The 20,652-nt window shown below is 41.7% G+C and overlaps 1 protein-coding gene across 1 annotated transcript in view; it reads right to left on the bottom strand.

Moving 5' to 3' along the window:
- Positions 1-20,652, bottom strand: part of LOC106572669 (histone-lysine N-methyltransferase 2D) — a 64,254-nt gene that overhangs the window by 40,214 nt on the left and 3,388 nt on the right. Inside the window, exons 5-21 of the mRNA XM_045696334.1 lie at positions 20,011-20,126; positions 19,628-19,790; positions 19,305-19,476; positions 18,873-18,987; positions 18,398-18,576; positions 17,585-18,201; positions 16,359-17,350; positions 16,041-16,166; positions 15,291-15,410; positions 15,019-15,123; positions 14,565-14,746; positions 13,802-13,966; positions 10,634-10,743; positions 10,500-10,547; positions 10,202-10,378; positions 9,716-9,898; positions 9,289-9,429 (exon numbers count right to left, since the gene is read on the bottom strand). Of these exons, the coding sequence (XP_045552290.1) occupies positions 9,289-9,429; positions 9,716-9,898; positions 10,202-10,378; positions 10,500-10,547; positions 10,634-10,743; positions 13,802-13,966; positions 14,565-14,746; positions 15,019-15,123; positions 15,291-15,410; positions 16,041-16,166; positions 16,359-17,350; positions 17,585-18,201; positions 18,398-18,576; positions 18,873-18,987; positions 19,305-19,476; positions 19,628-19,790; positions 20,011-20,126 (3,711 nt within the window). The remainder of the gene's footprint in view (positions 1-9,288; positions 9,430-9,715; positions 9,899-10,201; positions 10,379-10,499; positions 10,548-10,633; positions 10,744-13,801; positions 13,967-14,564; positions 14,747-15,018; positions 15,124-15,290; positions 15,411-16,040; positions 16,167-16,358; positions 17,351-17,584; positions 18,202-18,397; positions 18,577-18,872; positions 18,988-19,304; positions 19,477-19,627; positions 19,791-20,010; positions 20,127-20,652) is intronic.

The following is a 20,652-nucleotide window of genomic DNA, read 5'->3' as shown; positions in this document are numbered from 1 at the left end:
ATATAAAAAAAAAGGAGGTGACTGAAAATGCTGTGTGGTTTGATTCAAGAAAACACTTTACAAAATAAAATTCATTATTCCCATACCATTATCACAGAGAATCAGACAAATTATGCTACCCTCTGCCTACTGGCTACTTAGCTTATTCAAGCCTGTCTCAAACTACAACACTGCCCCTTTAAGACCAAAACAAAATTATCTTTACCTGACTCGCTTTTCAAAGATGTACACGTTTTGTGCTCTTGAAGGAAACAATCACTCCTATTGCTGACTACAAATGATCTATTTCTGGGCTAATAACTACTAACTAGCAAAGGATATGAACAAAATGTGCACGTGGCTAGATGCAGCTCTCACTTTGATCTCAAAGCATGCACATCTACTCACACCTGCTCATGCTGTAAACACAGTCCAGTTCAAAATAAAATGGCACAAATCCATATATGGCAATGGTCTATTTGCATATAGGCCTACTGCAGCTCTGACTGTTCATGCCACACTGGTCTGTGTAGAGTACGGGCTGAGTAGTGCGGGTCAATGAGATAACATCGGAGTAGGATTCTTTCTGCCTACAACAAAACCTCTTGCATAGTTCGTTTTGTTTCGGTATGTTGCATTGAAAGCGGCTAATATTGCATGTTCCAATTGCCTCAGTAAAGGGAAACGTTGATGGTGTTAACAGGGGAAACTCTAGAACAGTGGTCACCAACATTTTCTGAGTCAAGATCACTTTGAGTCAAAATGCAAGCCTATGCAACATTAACCAATTAAAAACAGTACTGTAGAAATTAGGTTTGTGCAGTAAGCTATAGGCCTAATACATTATCACCACATATTGGCTTTGCTTGAATTGCCCTGCCAATGCATTGTTGTTCAGGACATTTAAAAATATAGATATTTCTAAATTTGAGGTAGGCTATATGATCACACCGGTAATAGATCTGTTGCTGTATTACTTGTGAGGCACAGCTGAGTGAACATACATTTTTATAATTATTTTTTTATTTTACTGGGCTGATGGTGCCTGTATCTGATGTTCAGTCTCAGTGGAGGGAGAGAGCAGCAGACTGAGAGTCCGCCTGTCAACATCCCTCCAGTCTCCCTGTCCTCCACTGACAGACCAAAAAGGGACGGTCTTCCAGCTGATGGCCAAACTCGAGTCGCACCACATTATTTCTGCCTCATGCACAAATTCATGTTGTTACATCGATGAACAGAGAAAGTTAATTATTCTTAGATATTAAAAAGACCCAAGCTGCTAATAATAACAACAGGCCTATAGATACACTTTCCTTCTCATTCATTACTGCTGCAGTGCTTGTTGTAGCGCTGAGTGGAAGTAGGAAGAACGTGCATTTTATGTCTTATAAAATTGTTGAATACAAAGTGTTGAATACAAAGTGTTGAATACAAAGTGTTGACAGTGCTGAGTAAGAACTTAAACATGAACTCAGTCATAAAAACAGCAGCTCTTTACTGTATTCATTGACAGTCTCTAGTCTGGTTTTAAACATTTAGAAACAGTAGATCTTTACTGTATTCGTTGACAGTCTCTCTAGTCTGGTTTTAAACATTTAGAAACAGTAGATCTTTACTGTATTCGTTGACAGTCTCTCTCTAGTCTGGTTTTAAACATTTAGAAACAGTAGATCTTTACTGTATTCGTTGACAGTCTCTCTCTAGTCTGGTTTTAAACATTTAGAAACAGTAGATCTTTACTGTATTCGTTGACAGTCTCTCTCTAGTCTGGTTTTAAACATTTAGAAACAGTAGATCTTTACTGTATTCGTTGACAGTCTCTCTAGTCTGGTTTTAAACGTTTAGAAACAGTAGATCTTTACTGTATTCGTTGACAGTCTCTCTAGTCTGGTTTTAAACATTTAGAAACAGTAGATCTGTAGATCTGTATTCGTTGACAGTCTCTCTCTAGTCTGGTTTTCAACATTTAGAAATAGTAGATCTTTACTGTATTCGTAGACAGTCTCTCTCTAGTCTGGTTTTAAATGTTTAGAAACAGTAGATCTTTACTGTATTCGTTGACAGTCTCTAGTCTGGTTTTAAATGTTTAGAAACAGTAGATCTTTACTGTATTCGTTGACAGTCTCTCTCTAGTCTGGTTTTAAACATTTAGAAACAGTAGATCTTTACTGTATTCGTTGACAGTCTCTCTAGTCTGGTTTTAAACATTTAGAAACAGTAGATCTTTACTGTATTCGTTGACAGTCTCTCTCTAGTCTGGTTTTAAACATTTAGAAACAGTAGATCTTTACTGTATTCGTTGACAGTCTCTCTAGTCTGGTTTTAAACATTTAGAAACAGTAGATCTTTACTGTATTCGTTGACAGTCTCTCTCTAGTCTGGTTTTAAACATTTAGAAACAGTAGATCTTTACTGTCTACGTTGACAGTCTCTCTAGTCTGGTTTTAAACATTTAGAAACAGTAGATCTTTACTGTATTCGTTGACAGTCTCTCTCTAGTCTGGTTTTAAACGTTTAGAAACAGTAGATCTTTACTGTATTCGTTGACAGTCTCTCTAGTCTGGTTTTAAACATTTAGAAACAGTAGATCTTTACTGTATTCGTTGACAGTCTCTCTCTAGTCTGGTTTTAAACATTTAGAAACAGTAGATCTTTACTGTATTCGTTGACAGTCTCTCTCTAGTCTGGTTTTAAACATTTAGAAACAGTAGATCTTTACTGTATTCGTTGACAGTCTCTCTCTAGTCTGGTTTTAAACGTTTAGAAACAGTAGATCTTTACTGTATTCGTTGACAGTCTCTCTCTAGTCTGGTTTTAAACATTTAGAAACAGTAGATCTTTACTGTATTCGTTGACAGTCTCTCTCTAGTCTGGTTTTAAACATTTAGAAACAGTAGATCTTTACTGTATTAGTTGACAGCTCTCTAGTCTGGTTTTAAACATTTAGAAACAGTAGATCTTTACTGTATTCGTTGACAGTCTCTAGTCTGGTTTTAAACATTTAGAAACAGTAGATCTTTACTGTATTCGTTGACAGTCTCTCTCTAGTCTGGTTTTAAACATTTAGAAACAGTAGATCTTTACTGTATTTGTTGACAGTCTCTCTCTAGTCTGGTTTTAAACGTTTAGAAACAGTAGATCTTTACTGTATTCGTTGACAGTCTCTCTCTAGTCTGGTTTTAAACGTTTAGAAACAGTAGATCTTTACTGTATTCGTTGACAGTCTCTCTCTAGTCTGGTTTTAAACATTTAGAAACAGTAGATCTTTACTGTATTCGTTGACAGTCTCTAGTCTGGTTTTAAACATTTAGAAACAGTAGATCTTTACTGTATTCGTTGACAGTCTCTAGTCTGGTTTTAAACATTTAGAAACAGCAGCTCTTTACTGTATTCGTTGACAGTCTCTCTCTAGTCTGGTTTTAAACATTTAGAAACAGTAGATCTTTACTGTATTCGTTGACAGTCTCTCTAGTCTGGTTTTAAACGTCTAGAAACAGTAGATCTTTACTGTATTTGTTGACAGTCTCTCTCTAGTCTGGTTTTAAACGTTTAGAAACAGTAGATCTTTACTGTATTCGTTGACAGTCTCTCTAGTCTGGTTTTAAACATTTAGAAACAGTAGATCTTTACTGTATTCGTTGACAGTCTCTCTAGTCTGGTTTTAAACATTTAGAAACAGTAGATCTTTACTGTATTCGTTGACAGTCTCTCTCTAGTCTGGTTTTAAACATTTAGAAACAGTAGATCTTTACTGTATTCGTTGACAGTCTCTCTAGTCTGGTTTTAAACATTTAGAAACAGTAGATCTTTACTGTATTCGTTGACAGTCTCTCTAGTCTGGTTTTAAACGTTTAGAAACAGTAGATCTTTACTGTATTCGTTGACAGTCTCTCTCTAGTCTGGTTTTAAACATTTAGAAACAGTAGATCTTTACTGTATTCGTTGACAGTCTCTCTAGTCTGGTTTTAAACATTTAGAAACAGTAGATCTTTACTGTATTCGTTGACAGTCTCTCTCTAGTCTGGTTTTAAACGTTTAGAAACAGTAGATCTTTACTGTATTCGTTGACAGTCTCTCTCTAGTCTGGTTTTAAACGTTTAGAAACAGTAGATCTTTACTGTATTCGTTGACAGTCTCTCTAGTCTGGTTTTAAACGTTTAGAAACAGTAGATCTTTACTGTATTCGTTGACAGTCTCTCTCTAGTCTGGTTTTAAACGTTTAGAAACAGTAGATCTTTACTGTATTCGTTGACAGTCTCTCTAGTCTGGTTTTAAACGTTTAGAAACAGTAGATCTTTACTGTATTCGTTGACAGTCTCTCTAGTCTGGTTTTAAACGTTTAGAAACAGTAGATCTTTACTGTATTCGTTGACAGTCTCTCTAGTCTGGTTTTAAACGTTTAGAAACAGTAGATCTTTACTGTATTCGTTGACAGTCTCTCTCTAGTCTGGTTTTAAACATTTAGAAACAGTAGATCTTTACTGTATTCGTTGACAGCTCTCTCTAGTCTGGTTTTAAACATTTAGAAACAGTAGATCTTTACTGTATTCGTTGACAGCTCTCTCTAGTCTGGTTTTAAACATTTAGAAACAGTAGATCTTTACTGTATTCGTTGACAGTCTCTCTCTAGTCTGGTTTTAAACGTTTAGAAACAGTAGATCTTTACTGTATTCGTTGACAGTCTCTCTCTAGTCTGGTTTTAAACGTTTAGAAACAGTAGATCTTTACTGTATTCGTTGACAGTCTCTCTCTAGTCTGGTTTTAAACGTTTAGAAACAGTAGATCTTTACTGTATTCGTTGACAGTCTCTCTCTAGTCTGGTTTTAAACATTTAGAAACAGTAGATCTTTACTGTATTCGTTGACAGTCTCTCTCTAGTCTGGTTTTAAACGTTTAGAAACAGTAGATCTTTACTGTATTCGTTGACAGTCTCTCTCTAGTCTGGTTTTAAACATTTAGAAACAGTAGATCTTTACTGTATTCGTTGACAGTCTCTCTCTAGTCTGGTTTTAAACGTTTAGAAACAGTAGATCTTTACTGTATTCGTTGACAGTCTCTCTCTAGTCTGGTTTTAAACGTTTAGAAACAGTAGATCTTTACTGTATTCGTTGACAGTCTCTCTAGTCTGGTTTTAAACGTTTAGAAACAGTAGATCTTTACTGTATTCGTTGACAGTCTCTCTAGTCTGGTTTTAAACGTTTAGAAACAGTAGATCTTTACTGTATTCGTTGACAGTCTCTCTAGTCTGGTTTTAAACGTCTAGAAACAGTAGATCTTTGCTGTATTCGTTGACAGTCTCTCTAGTCTGGTTTTAAACGTCTAGAAACAGTAGATCTTTACTGTATTCGTTGACAGTCTCTCTCTAGTCTGGTTTTAAACGTTTAGAAACAGTAGATCTTTACTGTATTCGTTGACAGTCTCTCTCTAGTCTGGTTTTAAACGTTTAGAAACAGTAGATCTTTACTGTATTCGTTGACAGTCTCTCTCTAGTCTGGTTTTAAACATTTAGAAACAGTAGATCTTTACTGTATTCGTTGACAGCTCTCTCTAGTCTGGTTTTAAACATTTAGAAACAGTAGATCTTTACTGTATTCGTTGACAGTCTCTCTAGTCTGGTTTTAAACATTTAGAAACAGTAGATCTTTACTGTATTCGTTGACAGTCTCTCTAGTCTGGTTTTAAACGTTTAGAAACAGTAGATCTTTACTGTATTCGTTGACAGTCTCTCTAGTCTGGTTTTAAACGTTTAGAAACAGTAGATCTTTACTGTATTCGTTGACAGTCTCTCTCTAGTCTGGTTTTAAACGTTTAGAAACAGTAGATCTTTACTGTATTCGTTGACAGTCTCTCTCTAGTCTGGTTTTAAACATTTAGAAACAGTAGATCTTTACTGTATTCGTTGACAGTCTCTCTCTAGTCTGGTTTTAAACATTTAGAAACAGTAGATCTTTACTGTATTCGTTGACAGTCTCTCTCTAGTCTGGTTTTAAACGTTTAGAAACAGTAGATCTTTACTGTATTCGTTGACAGTCTCTCTCTAGTCTGGTTTTAAACATTTAGAAACAGTAGATCTTTACTGTATTCGTTGACAGTCTCTCTCTAGTCTGGTTTTAAACATTTAGAAACAGTAGATCTTTACTGTATTCGTTGACAGTCTCTCTCTAGTCTGGTTTTAAACATTTAGAAACAGTAGATCTTTACTGTATTCGTTGACAGTCTCTCTAGACTGGTTTTAAACATTTAGAAACAGTAGATCTTTACTGTATTCGTTGACAGTCTCTCTCTAGTCTGGTTTTAAACATTTAGAAACAGTAGATCTTTACTGTATTCGTTGACAGCTCTCTCTAGTCTGGTTTTAAACGTCTAGAAACAGTAGATCTTTACTGTATTCGTTGACAGTCTCTCTCTAGTCTGGTTTTAAACATTTAGAAACAGTAGATCTTTACTGTATTCGTTGAGAGTCTCTCTCTAGTCTGGTTTTAAACATTTAGAAACAGCAGATCTTTACTGTATTCGTTGACAGTCTCTAGTCTGGTTTTAAACATTTAGAAACAGTAGATCTTTACTGTATTCGTTGACAGTCTCTCTCTAGTCTGGTTTTAAACATTTAGAAACAGTAGATCTTTACTGTATTCGTTGACAGTCTCTCTAGTCTGGTTTTAAACGTTTAGAAACAGTAGATCTTTACTGTATTCGTTTGACAGTCTCTCTCTAGTCTGGTTTTAAACATTTAGAAACAGTAGATCTTTACTGTATTCGTTGACAGTCTCTCTCTAGTCTGGTTTTAAACATTTAGAAACAGTAGATCTTTACTGTATTCGTTGACAGTCTCTCTAGTCTGGTTTTAAACATTTAGAAACAGTAGATCTTTACTGTATTCGTTGACAGTCTCTCTCTAGTCTGGTTTTAAACATTTAGAAACAGTAGATCTTTACTGTATTCGTTGACAGTCTCTCTCTAGTCTGGTTTTAAACATTTAGAAACAGTAGATCTTTACTGTATTCGTTGACAGTCTCTCTAGTCTGGTTTTAAACATCTAGAAACAGTAGATCTTTACTGTATTCGTTGACAGTCTCTCTAGTCTGGTTTTAAATGTTTAGAAAAAGTAGATCTTTACTGTATTCGTTGACAGTCTCTCTCTAGTCTGGTTTTAAACATTTAGAAACAGTAGATCTTTACTGTATTCGTTGACAGTCTCTCTAGTCTGGTTTTAAACATTTAGAAACAGTAGATCTTTACTGTATTCGTTGACAGTCTCTCTAGTCTGGTTTTAAACATTTAGAAATCTCACAGTATCAACTTTGCTGCAGCTTTTTTTTAATACCTGCTACGTTACTGCAGACACGGTCATCTGATTGGCCAGCGATAGGCCTATGGTGCACTTGATTTCATATCTGGACCCACCGGAAAGGCAGAGTTTTATGCTTTTCTTAACTCCTGTTCTGAACATTTGAGATTTACTATGCAATCTGATACACGTCAAATCAGTTTTCTTGATCTTCTGATCTTGTGTGAAGATAATGTTTTATACACTGATCTTTACAGGAAACCTACTGATCGTAACAGTTTGTTGAGGGCTGATAGTTGTCACCCACTTCCCTTGAAAAACAGTTTGCCCTACAGCCAATTCTGTCGAATCAAAAGAATTTGTATTAAACAATCAGATTGACAGAAATATGGCTGAGACTCAGGATAAGTTCAAGGAAAGGGGGTACAACAATGATCAGATTAATATTGCCATTGAGAAAATTCCAAACAAAACATGACCTTTTTCAAGGTCAGTCTCGCAAAAAGACGCATTCTTGAGTTCTCACTACCCGCTATTCAAAGTGCTCTGAACAAATTAAAGGAATCGTTCACAAACATTGGCACATTCTGAAATATGATGATAGTCTCGTTAATGTGTTTTCTGATCTTCCCCTGGTCGTATTCTCGCGGGGAAGAAATCCCAGAGACCAATTGGTACACTCTGATTTACCACCCCAAGATATTCCTGAACAACGCCTATTTGCGCCCCTACTGGATGGAAATTACAAGTGTAATGGCTGTGCTCAATGCAATGGCACTTATAAATGTAGATCCTTCAAACACCCCCAAACAGGGAAATCTATCCCAATTAAAGGTGTTATTACGTGTTCCACTAAGGCAGTTATTTATCTTATAACTTGTCCTTGTGGTAAAAATTATGTGGGTAAAACAAAGCGTGAATTAAAAGTACGCATCTCAGAGCATCGTAGCACCATTAGGTGCAAAAACTTAACTTACCCAGTTGCGGCCCACTTTTTGGAAGCAAACCATCCGATTTCGTCTCTGCGTTATATTGGTATCGAACATGTCACCCTCGCGAGGAGATGGGGTGACCTTGATAATTTATTGTTAAAACGAGAGGCTGCCTGGATCTTTAATTTAAAGACCCTTGCTCCCTTCGGTCTCAACATAGACTTTGATCTGAAGCCATTCTTGTGATAATTGTGATTTTGCCATTGTAATTGTTTGTTAGATACATTTTAGACTACAAATGCTATGATCGTATGCTATCCATTTGTTAGTCTTTTTGTATGTTCTTTGTATGCCATTTTTTAAAATATTTGAGTTAACCAATGATATTAGGCCATACTTGGCCATGATTACAAACACCTGTGTGTCTCTTGACACTATATAAATGACTCATCTCGCAGTGTTTGGTGATACCCTGATGAAGACAGCTTCGCTGTCGAAACGTTGGTTATTACATTTTTGCATCTGAGCTCTTAGAGTGTGCGGCTTTCCTTTATTTTCTAGTGCACTTGATTTCATATCTGGACCCACCGGAAAGGCAGAGTTTGTACCTTCAGACACATGAAATGGTTCAAAAAGGCAACAGTTGGCCTACCCAGTGCAGGGCAGCTGAATCAGGTGCACCTACCACCAGACAGACGAATAAAACCAAAAATAAGAACAAGGCCTTATCGTTGCTGTTTTTTACAGAAATATTTGGAGATTCTCCAAGGCGTTCCTTGTTCCACTGCTCTAGAAAGTTGAGTGAAGTTGAATCTCGTGCTTCTCACTGTGGGCTGATATTTCTGCGCAGCAGTCTCGGGGCTACTGCGCGCAGCTTAGAGGGAACATTGGCTACAAATAAATCATAGATCCACACGATAAACATTTGAATCCCGGAGGATGACACATTAAAACACATGAGTGAAAACACTTACTCCCGCAGTGGTCGTCAAAGGTTTATCATATTCCTTGACGAAATTATAATTTGACCTCTAACAGATAGTGGTCAAACACTGAAATGTTCTGACTAAGATGTCTTCTGTAACTTGCCTTCTTCTAGGGCAGGCTTCTCTCTTGTGGGTCTGTCTGTTGTAACAGTTCCATCTCCAGCCAGGTGAGACAGATGGGGGAACAGACCCTTCTTCATCCGTGTGTGACACTTTCTCTGACGCACCATAAAGCCACCGATCCCTGCAGGAGATAAAAATTTTAAAAAAGTCCATTTCAAACGTTGAATTGCAGTTGGCTTGAATGTGACCGTCATAGAGCAGTGACAAATGATATCCTTTCACTACAGGGGTCTGTTGGACAGACCTGGCTCTAATAGTAGCTGTTTTCTTTGAAAAACGTGGAGTGCCAGACTTGCACTTTCAGGACATTTCATTAGTTCCATTGCACCAGGCAAACTCAAATCAAGCAAATCAAAGAAAACAGATACCATTTCACCCAAGATGTTTAATAAGAGTTGACCTCTGACCTGGTCTGTAGGGTTTCCTCTTCCTCTTCTTTCCCTCGTCCGTCTCCTCTACTCCTCCTTTGAGGAGGCCCTCCTCCATACCCTCAGCACCTCCCTCTGCTCCCAGCTCCCTGTCTGGGCTCCCTGAAGGCTCCTGTTTTACACCAGGAACTCCTGGCTCACACTCCATGGGCTCCCCACAGCCTTGAACAACAAATCAGGATTAAAGGTCAATTCAGAGGGTAAGGCAGGGTGGGTAGTCAAATACATGCCTGATGTAGTGTATCCAAGGAGACCTGTTAAAGCAAGTAGACACAGTGGGTAGAAGTTGGTCAGTTCTGGGATCAGATAGCTTACCAAACCCTACTCTTATCCATTAGGGGGAAAAAATACAAATCTGACCATAGATCAGTATCAAAGGGCAACCGACTTCATCCTTCTCCTTTACAACCCCGTCACTTGGACAGTTAAATCGTGGAAAGAGGAGAAAGGAATGTCAAGGCCCACCTTTTCCCTCGTCCCCGTCCTTTAGCTCCATGCTGTCGAGTCCTCCGTCGCCACACAGCATGCCCAGGCGAGAGCGCCGCTGCCGTCTCTTGTGTAGGGGAGACATGGAAATCCTGCGCAGCAGGGACATGCCCGTCTCGGTCAGCCACACCCCCTCCAACCGATAGAACTGAGGCTCTAGAGGGGGAGGAGGAAGTGTTTGGAGATTGAGTGATATCCAACTATACAAACAGTGAATATGCTATGCCAAGTTGTAAGTAAGATTAGCTGAATTACAAACTGGGGAGGAAAAACGTACCTGGTTCTTTTATCTTCATGGCTGTCATGTAGGTTGAATCCACCGTTACTGCAGACAGAGAAGCAGTGTGAGAAATCCACAAGTCACTGAACGTTCAACTTTTTTATTCATATGTTTTAAGTTGATAGACTTACCTATGGGTTTGGGGACGTAGGGAGTGCAGGATGTGCAAGCAAAGCCCTCATCAGAGGCCTGCTCCACCTCGTCCTCAGTGTACAGACTCTCACACACAGCGTGCACCCACCTGCACGAAGAGAGACGATGCAGGATAGAGCTCTTATTCTGATAAAACATTAACATGGTTTGAAACTTCAAGAACCATGTGTTAAGTATCCCTATATTTCTGTTAGTACGGTGCTATCACTCTTATTAGTACGCCTGCGCCGTAGTCTCACTGGAGATGGACCTGGCTGGAGTGTGAAGGTGACTATGTACTGTGGAAATATGTTGTTAAACTGGAACCCTAGTTGTGTCATTTGAAGATAACATTGGTAACAGAGGATGGCTAATAACTACAAATGGGCGCCCTCGCTTTGACGAGAAGAGGTCATATGAAAATTGGACTTGGAAGCTGAACACGGGTTACTAATCTGGACGAGAAAAAGCAAGCACTAGCGGTGGTATTATCGCTCGAGGGAAGAGCGCGAGATACAGCACTGGAAATATCCCTGGAGGATTTGATCAAGGTTGATGGTATGAGAACTGATCAGAGCACTGGAAATATCCCTGGAGGATTTGATCAAGGTTGATGGTATGAGAACTGATCAGAGCACTGGAAATATCCCTGGAGGATTTGATCAAGGTTGATGGTATGAGAACTGATCAGAGCACTGGAAATATCCCTGGAGGATTTGAACAAGGTTGATGGTATGAGAACTGATCAGAGCACTGGAAATATCCCTGGAGGATTTGAACAAGGTTGATGGTATGAGAACTGATAAGAGCACTGGATTCTGTATTTCTTAAAGAAGAGAAAGACCGTGCCTACGAGGCATTTTCAAACTTTGCCAGTGTTACGAGAGATATTTTGGTTGCAATGACGGACTACATAATTGATTTGGAACAGAGGTACAATAGGATGCGCAAGTACGACATGGTTCTCCCGGATGCAGTGTTAGCTTTTAAGTTGCAAGATACTGCCTGTCTGGATGGTAGGGAGAAACAGTTGGCTTTGACTGCTTGTACTGTGCTGACTTTTGTCGGCACTATAATTTTTGGGGGGTGAAATTACGTCTGTCGGGCCAATAACAGATGAGTGACGCAGCATATTACACTGAGCAGCAGGGAAAAGGCGCCAACAAGTCACGTCCTCAAGACAACCAGACGAGGGCGCCATTTCCCGGCACAAATCCACTGGACCGGTATGGAAGGAGATCAAAATGTGCTATTTGTCAAAGCACTTAACATTGGGTTAAAGAATGTCCTCATAAAAATGAACAAGTTAAACTAAGAGGAAAATATAAAACACAGAGAGAGAGCAGTGTAACATTACACTGTTTTCAAATGAATCTGCTTCTGATACTGACATCATTATTGTTGAATCCTTAGGATCTGCTGTGATTGATACTGCATGTTCACGGACAGTGTGTGGTGCAAAATGGCTTGATAGCTATGTCAGAGAACTAAATATGAAAGAAGTACAAAATATGAGTGACACACCAAGCAACAGAGCTTTCACATTTGGAGATGGGAGACTCATCCATTCTACCAAGAGTTAAGATACCAGCAAAAATGTGTCAGACTAAGAGTCACATTGAAACAGAGATGGTCCCTGCAGATATCTCCTTACTATTAAGCAAAGCTTCCCTAGAAGGCAGGGGCTGTACTAGACATAAACAATGACAAGGCAGTGATGTTTAAACAACCAGTGACTCTTGAACTTACTACCTCAGGCCACTATGGTTTAAACATTTTAGACAAAGACATCAGAGTCCGTGTGAAAATGAGATTCTGACGGACACAGAGCACATGGAGATTCTGACGGACACAGAGCACATGGAGATTCTGACGGACACAGAGCACATGGAGATTCTGACGGACACAGAGCACATGGAGATTCTGACGGACACAGAGCACATGGAGATTCTGACGGACACAGAGCACATGGAGATTCTGACAGACACAGAGCACATGGAGATTCTGACAGACACAGAGCACATGGAGATTCTGACGGACACAGAGCACATGGAGATTCTGACGGACACAGAGCACATGGAGATTCTGACAGACACAGAGCACATGGAGATTCTGACAGACACAGAGCACATGGAGATTCTGACAGACACAGAGCACATGGAGATTCTGACAGACACAGAGCACATGGAGATTCTGACAGACACAGAGCACATGGAGATTCTGACAGACACAGAGCACATGGAGATTCTGATGGACACAGAGCATGTGACTACATAAGAAAAAAACAAAGTATTGTTCAAACTTCAAACAGTTTGGACATTCGACAGACTTCAGAAATGACTCAGCAGTTCTGGAAATAATGATGAGAGTATTTCCATTCTACGACAGATAGCTCAGTTGTGACACAGGCCAGAAACACAGCAAAGGTAAGCCCAGAGCAGCTGTTGGTTTGCCACTGGCTACCAAGTACAATGAAACAGTGGCTGTAGATCTACATGAGTTAGGACCAAGTGTGGGGTACCTTCACATAATCGACCACTTCACACGCTTCAGCGCTGGAAGCATTGTGAATACAAAGAAACCCAGTGACATCATCAAGCACTTCATTCATTCCTGGACATGTGTGCATGGCCCACCCCAGAAATTGTACAGTGACAATGGAGGAGAATTCAATAATAATGAAATAAGAGAAATGGCAGAGAACTTCAACATGGAAGTAAAGACAACTGCTGCATACAGTCCATGGAGCAATGGACTTCTGGAGAGACACAAACAAACACTCACAGAGATCATGCTGAAAGTGAAGCAAGACAATGGATGTGACTGGAACACAGCCCTAGATTGGGCCTTGATGGCAAAAAAACTCTATGCACAATGTTCATGGTTACAGCCCATATCAACTAGTGTTCTGGCAGAACCCTAATCTTCCCTCTGTAGTGGTTGACAAGCCACCAGCACTAGAAGGGACCAGCGTGAGTCCATGGGGGGACAGCACCTTTCAGCACTACATGCAGCGAGAAAAGTATTCCCCGAAGCAGTGTTCAGAGAGAATTCACAGGGCTCTGCGTAAACAGCTGCAACCCACAGATGAGAAGTACGAGAGTGGAAATAATCTTTCAGATATGTACTGTATGTCTGTTTGTGTATTGGTAATGAGTGGTACCCACCGGTCACAGTGTTGGCACTGTAGCAGCAGCTCCTCCTCCATGAAGTTCTCCCTGCAGACAGGGCAGGTGACCAGGCTGGCACAGGGGCCACAGTGTGTGTAGTTGTTCTGCCACTCACAGTGGAACCCTGGGCTGCTGGCACCACACTGCATACAGGACACACACCTTAAACAGGGAACAGACAACCAATTCATGAATCAATAAATCATAAAACAACATTTTTAAAAAAGGGGCATATAAGTACATTTGATTGACAATAGCAAATAGGCCAATGAGCCATCAGGTTAAAGTACATTAGCTATCAGACCAAATCAAAATTCAGGTGAAATCCAGAGATGGAAGAGGATGTTATGGACAGAGTGAGGAAGAGGACTGAACTTTCAAGCTTAGCAGCAGGACTTTGCTGCATATTTTTTTGTCTACTGTATCTTTGATTGTATGTTGTTTCACTCCATGTGTAACTCTGTTTTTGTATGTTGTCGAACTGCTTCGCTTTATCTTGGCCAGGTCGCAATTGTAAATGAGAACTTGTTCTCAACTAGACTACCTGGTTAAACAAAGGTGAAATAAATAAATATCATGCAGACTCCCCATTTCAGTTCATTTACATCTATACCTTATCAGACCCAAAATGACTGAACAGGGAGTGTCATGGATGGTGAGAGTTGGCTGCCGTCTCGAATGTGTCTCTTGTAAAATAGATGTTATTTTTCAATGATAATAACCTGCATAAATAAAGGTTAAATGAATGAAAGAGTTTTACCATTTGCACTTCCACCCCCCCTTGGGTACAGTGTGAAGGGCTGGGTCCAGGCAGTAGGTGTGGTAGCTGACGTCACAGTCGTCACAGAGCAGCAGGCGGGCCGGGTCTGAGGCTTTGCCACACACCTCACACACGATACATTCCAGACAGCGCCAGCCCTTACGCAGCATCATCTTAGTCATCTGCAGCAGGGAGGACAAGAGGGGCATAGCGTGGAAAATCAAAAACACATTTACATGTTTCATTCCTGAAAATGTAATCAACATGAAGCCAGATGACTTGTTGCAACACTTGAACCCTTGATTTTGATTTCTTATAGTGGCCTACTGTAAAGCATCTATGGGTATGCAAAAGGCGCAATAATAATGGTATGTTTTATTATTAGGAAGACTATCCGTGGCTAAGGCGTCTGCTTAAATAAGAGCTCTAAAGAATAAAGAGGTTGAATGCTTACTTTGCTGTTCACACAGTATGGATGGTAACACTGGGCACACTGAGCACACGCCAGAAGCTGCCCCTCCACACCCTTCCCAAAACTGCCACACACCACACACATGTCCTGATGGAGAGATGGAGAGAGTGAGAGAACGAGTGCGAGAAAGAGAGAAGAAAAAACCCTGTCAGCTTGTGTTACAGCAAAGGTTCTTAAATGTCTAAGACTATCTGACATGCTAAATGCCACAGGGTAACTGGAAAATGTCAAACGGAAAAGCATGAAGCCATTACCTGAAGCAGGACAAATTTATCAGTGTTTGAGAAGAGCACCACTGTGTTCTGCATAGCCTCATCTTCCTCCCCCTCCTCCTCCTCTTTACTCAGTCCAGTGTCTGCTGCTGTCATGCTCAGCTGGGGAAAGGAACAGTGGTGAAAAGTACTTAAGTAAAAATACTTCAAAGTAATTAAGTAGTATCTGTACTTTACTATTTATATTTTTGACAACTTTTACTTCACTACATTCCTCCGATCTGGCAGACTCAATAAATACAAAATGCTTCGTTTGTAAATTATGTTTGAGTGTTGGAGTGCGCCCCTGGCTATCCGTAAAAAAAATGATTTGCTTAATATAAGGAATGTGAAATGATTTATACTTTTACTTTTGTTTCTTAAGTATGTTTAAAACCAAATACTTTTAGACTTTTACTCAAGTAGTATTTTACTGGGTGACTTTCAATTTTACTTGAGTCATTTTGTACAAAGGTATCTTTACTTTTACTTAAGTATGACAATTGGGTACTTTTGCCACCACTGGAAAAGTAGTATGCATAGAATGTATTACATTCTGATACAGTCAAGTTCCAATTAAGTGGTTTGTTTCGAATGAACTTTAGAGATCAAGCTCCAAACATTCAAGATCAGTGATAAATTGCTGCTGTGGGTTGTATGTACTGTAAAGATCAATGTCAACGTTTGATGAGAGGATTGATGGATGGATGAAAGTGTCTGAATGTTCATGTATCGTCGGTCAGTTCAACTCACCAGGAACGCGTCGATGCAGGAGGCCATGGCTTTGAGGCGGTTCCTACCACCACGGCCCCTTCCACCGCCGCCGCCACCACCACCACGAGGCCGCCGCTTCCCCGGGAAAATGCTGCTGCCCCGCCCCTGAAAAGACCAACACCAACCATGCCAGTACCTCACATACTGTAAACCACTGAATCTAGCCCTCACCCAACACAGAAGCGTTTGCAGAGACAGTTTTGGAAGCTCCTTATCACTGTGAAATGGCCTTCTGCTCTATGGCAGTTAACACTCATTCCAAAGTCGAACTGTCTCTGACCTGTTACTGGACCTTACCTGTTTGACCCTGGAGCGTCCCGGCGAGCCTCTCCTCTTCTTCTCCCCGTCTGGTTTGAGGGGGTCAAAGGGCAGCGAATCGTCCGTCTCAGTGAGCAGGGAGTCGGAACGCGAGCGTTCAGTGGGTATGAGGCTGAGCTCCATGGAGAGCTGTGCATCGGGCTCTGCCTCCCCTTCGGTCGGGGAGCCCAGGAACCCAGAACTGCTCTCGTCCCCGTGACTCGGGTGGCTCTGATTGGACATCTCATCCAGGAGGAGCTGATCAGGCTTCCTCTGCTCCTGGGGCTCCTGCTTGATCTTGACCCTTCTGTGGTGACTATGATGACCCTCTCTGTCTGCATCCTTCCCCTGCTCCTCCTGTTCTCCAAACTCATCCTCCTCCTCGGAGTGAGTACCCCTGACCTCCATGTCCACAGTAGAAGGAGCAGCCTCCTGTGTGTCGGCATGTGGAGCAGGAGGAGACCCTGAGCGCTCCTGCTTTGGGTTCCTTGCGGCTTCCTCCTTTAGCCCCACCTCATCTGTGTCCACGGAAGCATGCTCCACCTCTTGCGTGGAGATGGGAGGGGCTGGTGACTCTGGCGAGGTGGTAGACATGCCCTCACCGCTTCTCTTCTCCTCCAGTTTGGTCTGCTGCTGTGTTGAGGGTTTGACTTTCTCTTCCTGGTTCTCCCCATTCTTCTCCTTTCTGTGCACAGGGCCCAGCTCTACTACTGCTGCTGGCTCTGGCCACTGTGGCGGTTGCTGTTCTGGTGACTCCGGAGACTCAAGGACAGGGACAAGGCTGACCTGGGGTTGGGGTGGCAGGCTAGGAGCCTTCTCTGGCCTCTCATACATAATAGCCACAGGTAAACTAGAAGCCTCCTGTTGTTCTGCTGTTTCACATTGTTCTGTAACATCAGCCTGGACCATGGGCTGTTCTGCAGGGACTTCCTCTGTCCCCAGCTGAGGCCCCTCCTCTACCCCTGTCGTTTCTACCACTTCAGCCCCCGTCCCTGTTGAAAAGACAAAATCAGGTTCATCACACCACTAACACCACACACTCAGATGCTATAGCATTCTTTAGTGCATCCCAGAAATGACATTGAGTCAGGGTGGCTTAGGTAAGATAAACGTGGGTAGAGTTAATCATTTTGCTCTGTCAGAGATGGAGCAGTCAACTCTACCCTTCTATCAATATCTGTAGACCCTTTTATCAAGGACAACACAAAGCAGTCCAGTCAACCTACCCAGCTCCATGGGCACCTCCTCGTCCGACTTGGTCTTCGTCTGTACCACGGTCATCTTGGACACGTCCGTCTGTCCTTCTATCGTAACTTCACCCACTGCTTCTGTCTGGATTGTCATCTCGGCCAATGTCTCCGTCTGTCCTTCTATCGTCACCTCAGACCCATCTTTCTCTGTAGTCTGCATTTCCACCATGTCCGTCTGTCCTTCTATCGTCACCTCAGACCCATCTTTCTCTGTAGTCTGCATTTCCACCATGTCCGTCTGTCCTTCTATCGTCACCTCAGACCCATCTTTCTCTGTAGTCTGCATTTCCACCATGTCCGTCTGTCCTTCTATCGTCACCTCAGACCCATCTTTCTCTGTAGTCTGCATTTCCACCATGTCCGTCTGTCCTTCTATCGTCACCTCAGACCCATCTTTCTCTGTAGTCTGCATTTCCCCCATGTCCGTCTGTCCTTCTATCGTCACCTCAGACCCATCTTTCTCTGTAATCTGCATTTCCACCATGTCTGTCTGTGGGACAGGTTCTGCCAGAGGCTCGCTGTCTCGGCAGAGCGAACAGATACACTTTTCCTCAGGTGGCTCTGACATAGAGGAGCATTCACTGTGAACCCACCTAGGGAGATGACACAGGATTGGTCAAGAATGGATGCATGAGAGTGGGCCAAATGCTACATAAATAGTGGTAGTTATCAATGTCTGCTGTTGCTCTATAGGCTGGTGTCTAGGCCGGGTCACTGTAAAAGTGTGACAACTTGATGAAAAAGGTTTATTAACTTGCCAATTGAATCATTCTGAGGCAGTAGACATACCTGAGGCAGCTGATGCAGCGCGGCAGCATGACGGGTGGTTCCGAGGCTTTGCTGCAGACACCACACATAGAGCTGCGGGTATGTTGGCAGCCCTCACACACGGCATAGTTGTCAAACCACTGGGTTGAACCGGGCAGCGTCAGACCATGAGCACCACAGTCCACACACACCCGACACCTCTGATGAGGGATACATGGGGGAAATTAAATGAGTTATTCACACAGGAAACACAGACTGCTACATTTTCAGAATTTATCACGAATTGGAAAAAGGTTATATTTCTGCATACCCTTATTTTAAGTAATTGTCATTAAAATGTTTCCATTGAAACCCTCTAAAAAAACAAAGGTATAACATGAACCATTTACAGTAAGACATGGTGAACATATGGCCAAGGACTTCAATTATAGTGCACCATTATCCTTCTTTCCTAACAGAGGAGACTATCGTCAGTGCAGGTGAGACATGCTCTTACTCTGCACTTCCATGTGTCGGAGGGAAGAGAGGTCATGGCTGGCTGGAGACAGAAGGTGTGGTAGCCCTTATCACAGGCATCACATACTAACATCATGGAGTCTTCCCCTGGTTGCCTGGAAAATGAGAGAACATAGATTTTACCTCGTTTCTAAGACCCAATAGACTTTGACAACTGCCAAGACTTTTTCCCCCCTGGTAATGTCACATGATCAGGGAAACCGCTACCCCTACTGATTGGGAGCATGTGGTAGTAGATGGTCATGGTAGATAGTGTTCAGGAACAGCGCTTCACAGTCTCCCAAATCCCACATCAATTCAGTGAACAACATTTTTATTTTAGAAGTAAAAAATTGAGAGCTTTTGCCATTTAAAAAAAAACTTTACCAGAAAATGTGTAACCTGTGAGATTGGGCAGCAAAGAGACACTCACCTGCATGTCTGGCACACTTTACACTCTGGGCACTGCCACCCTGATCTCTGTATGGGCGTGGCGCTGATCTCCAGACAGGAGGCGTGGTAGTGCTGCCCACAGCCTGTACAGAACAGCAGGTTCAGCAGCTCCCCCGCAGAATCACAGACAGCGCACCACGCCTCCTCACCCGCTGGAAGGCAGACAAACCATAGTTAGCAAACCAAACGACCAAGTGACCAAATCGTTACACAAAGCACTGAGGACACACACGTCACTGTTAAAGCATAACCTAATAATCGAGTTTGGGCTTTGACCTCAACTCGATTGGGAGGTGTCCTTACCCATCTCCTCAGCCTTGTCCACGTGCTCTGGACAGAGGAGAGCCAGCTGCTTCATGGACTGGAAGGAGCCGCTGGCAGCAGAGCAGGGGAAGTGGTAGAACCGTGAGCAGCCCTCAGCATGGCAGCGGATGGTAGCACCCAGACGCTTGCAATATTCACACAGCTAAAAGGAAGGTTCAAAGACAAGGTTACGGGTGAGAGACAGTGCCAGTAGGACGAATTTCAGAACACCACAATTTAAATTAATTTAAATTCTTAACTATTATTTCCAGATGGTGTATATATATTTTGTTCTTCAACTGTACCACTCCAAGAACAATCGCCAAATTGTGACTTCAGAGCTTGCACAGATTTCTATCAGAGGTGTCATTTGTTTAACCTACCCGCTGTGTCCCTGAGATGACGGCCTTGTCCACATTCTCCAGCTCCTCCTCAGCCTCCTCCGCCTGCTTCACTCCCTCTGACCACACCGCACACCAGTGATGCACCCAGCAGCCCCCTGTTCACGACAACCCACAATTAGACACTTCTCATCTGTATGGTTCCTCGCTTCTGATCAGGATTATCTCTCTTCTGGATCAATCAGTTTGCTTTAAAACAACAACAAAAAATGGGAGGTGAAATGGGATTTGATCTAAAACAAATGCCTAGAGAATTTCCATGAAACCCTTTCTAATATGGTTTTGGGATAGGTTTACTGTGCAGGGTGCACACTGTGTATAATATCAACGGTGGGTATAAGGTATTATAATTGAACCTTTATTTACCAGCTAGTCCCATTGAGGTCAAAATACCTCTTTCTCAAAGGAGACCTGACCAAGAAGGCAACTCGAGTAAAAAACTAAATCAAAATGTGATGAGATGTTTGAAATCAAATTGTATTTGTCACATGCACCGAATACAACAGGTGTAGTAGACCTTACAGTGAAATGCTTAATTACAAGCCCTTAACCAACAACGCAGTTAAGAAAAATACCTAAAAAAAGAAATGAAAGTAACAAATAATTAAAGAGTAGCAGTAAAAT

This window comes from Salmo salar, chromosome ssa15, assembly GCF_905237065.1.
Source record: "Salmo salar chromosome ssa15, Ssal_v3.1, whole genome shotgun sequence".
Taxonomy (NCBI): Eukaryota; Metazoa; Chordata; class Actinopteri; order Salmoniformes; family Salmonidae; genus Salmo; species Salmo salar.
The sequence above is the reverse complement of the archived record's forward strand: the minus strand, read 5'-3'. Positions and strand labels throughout refer to the sequence as shown.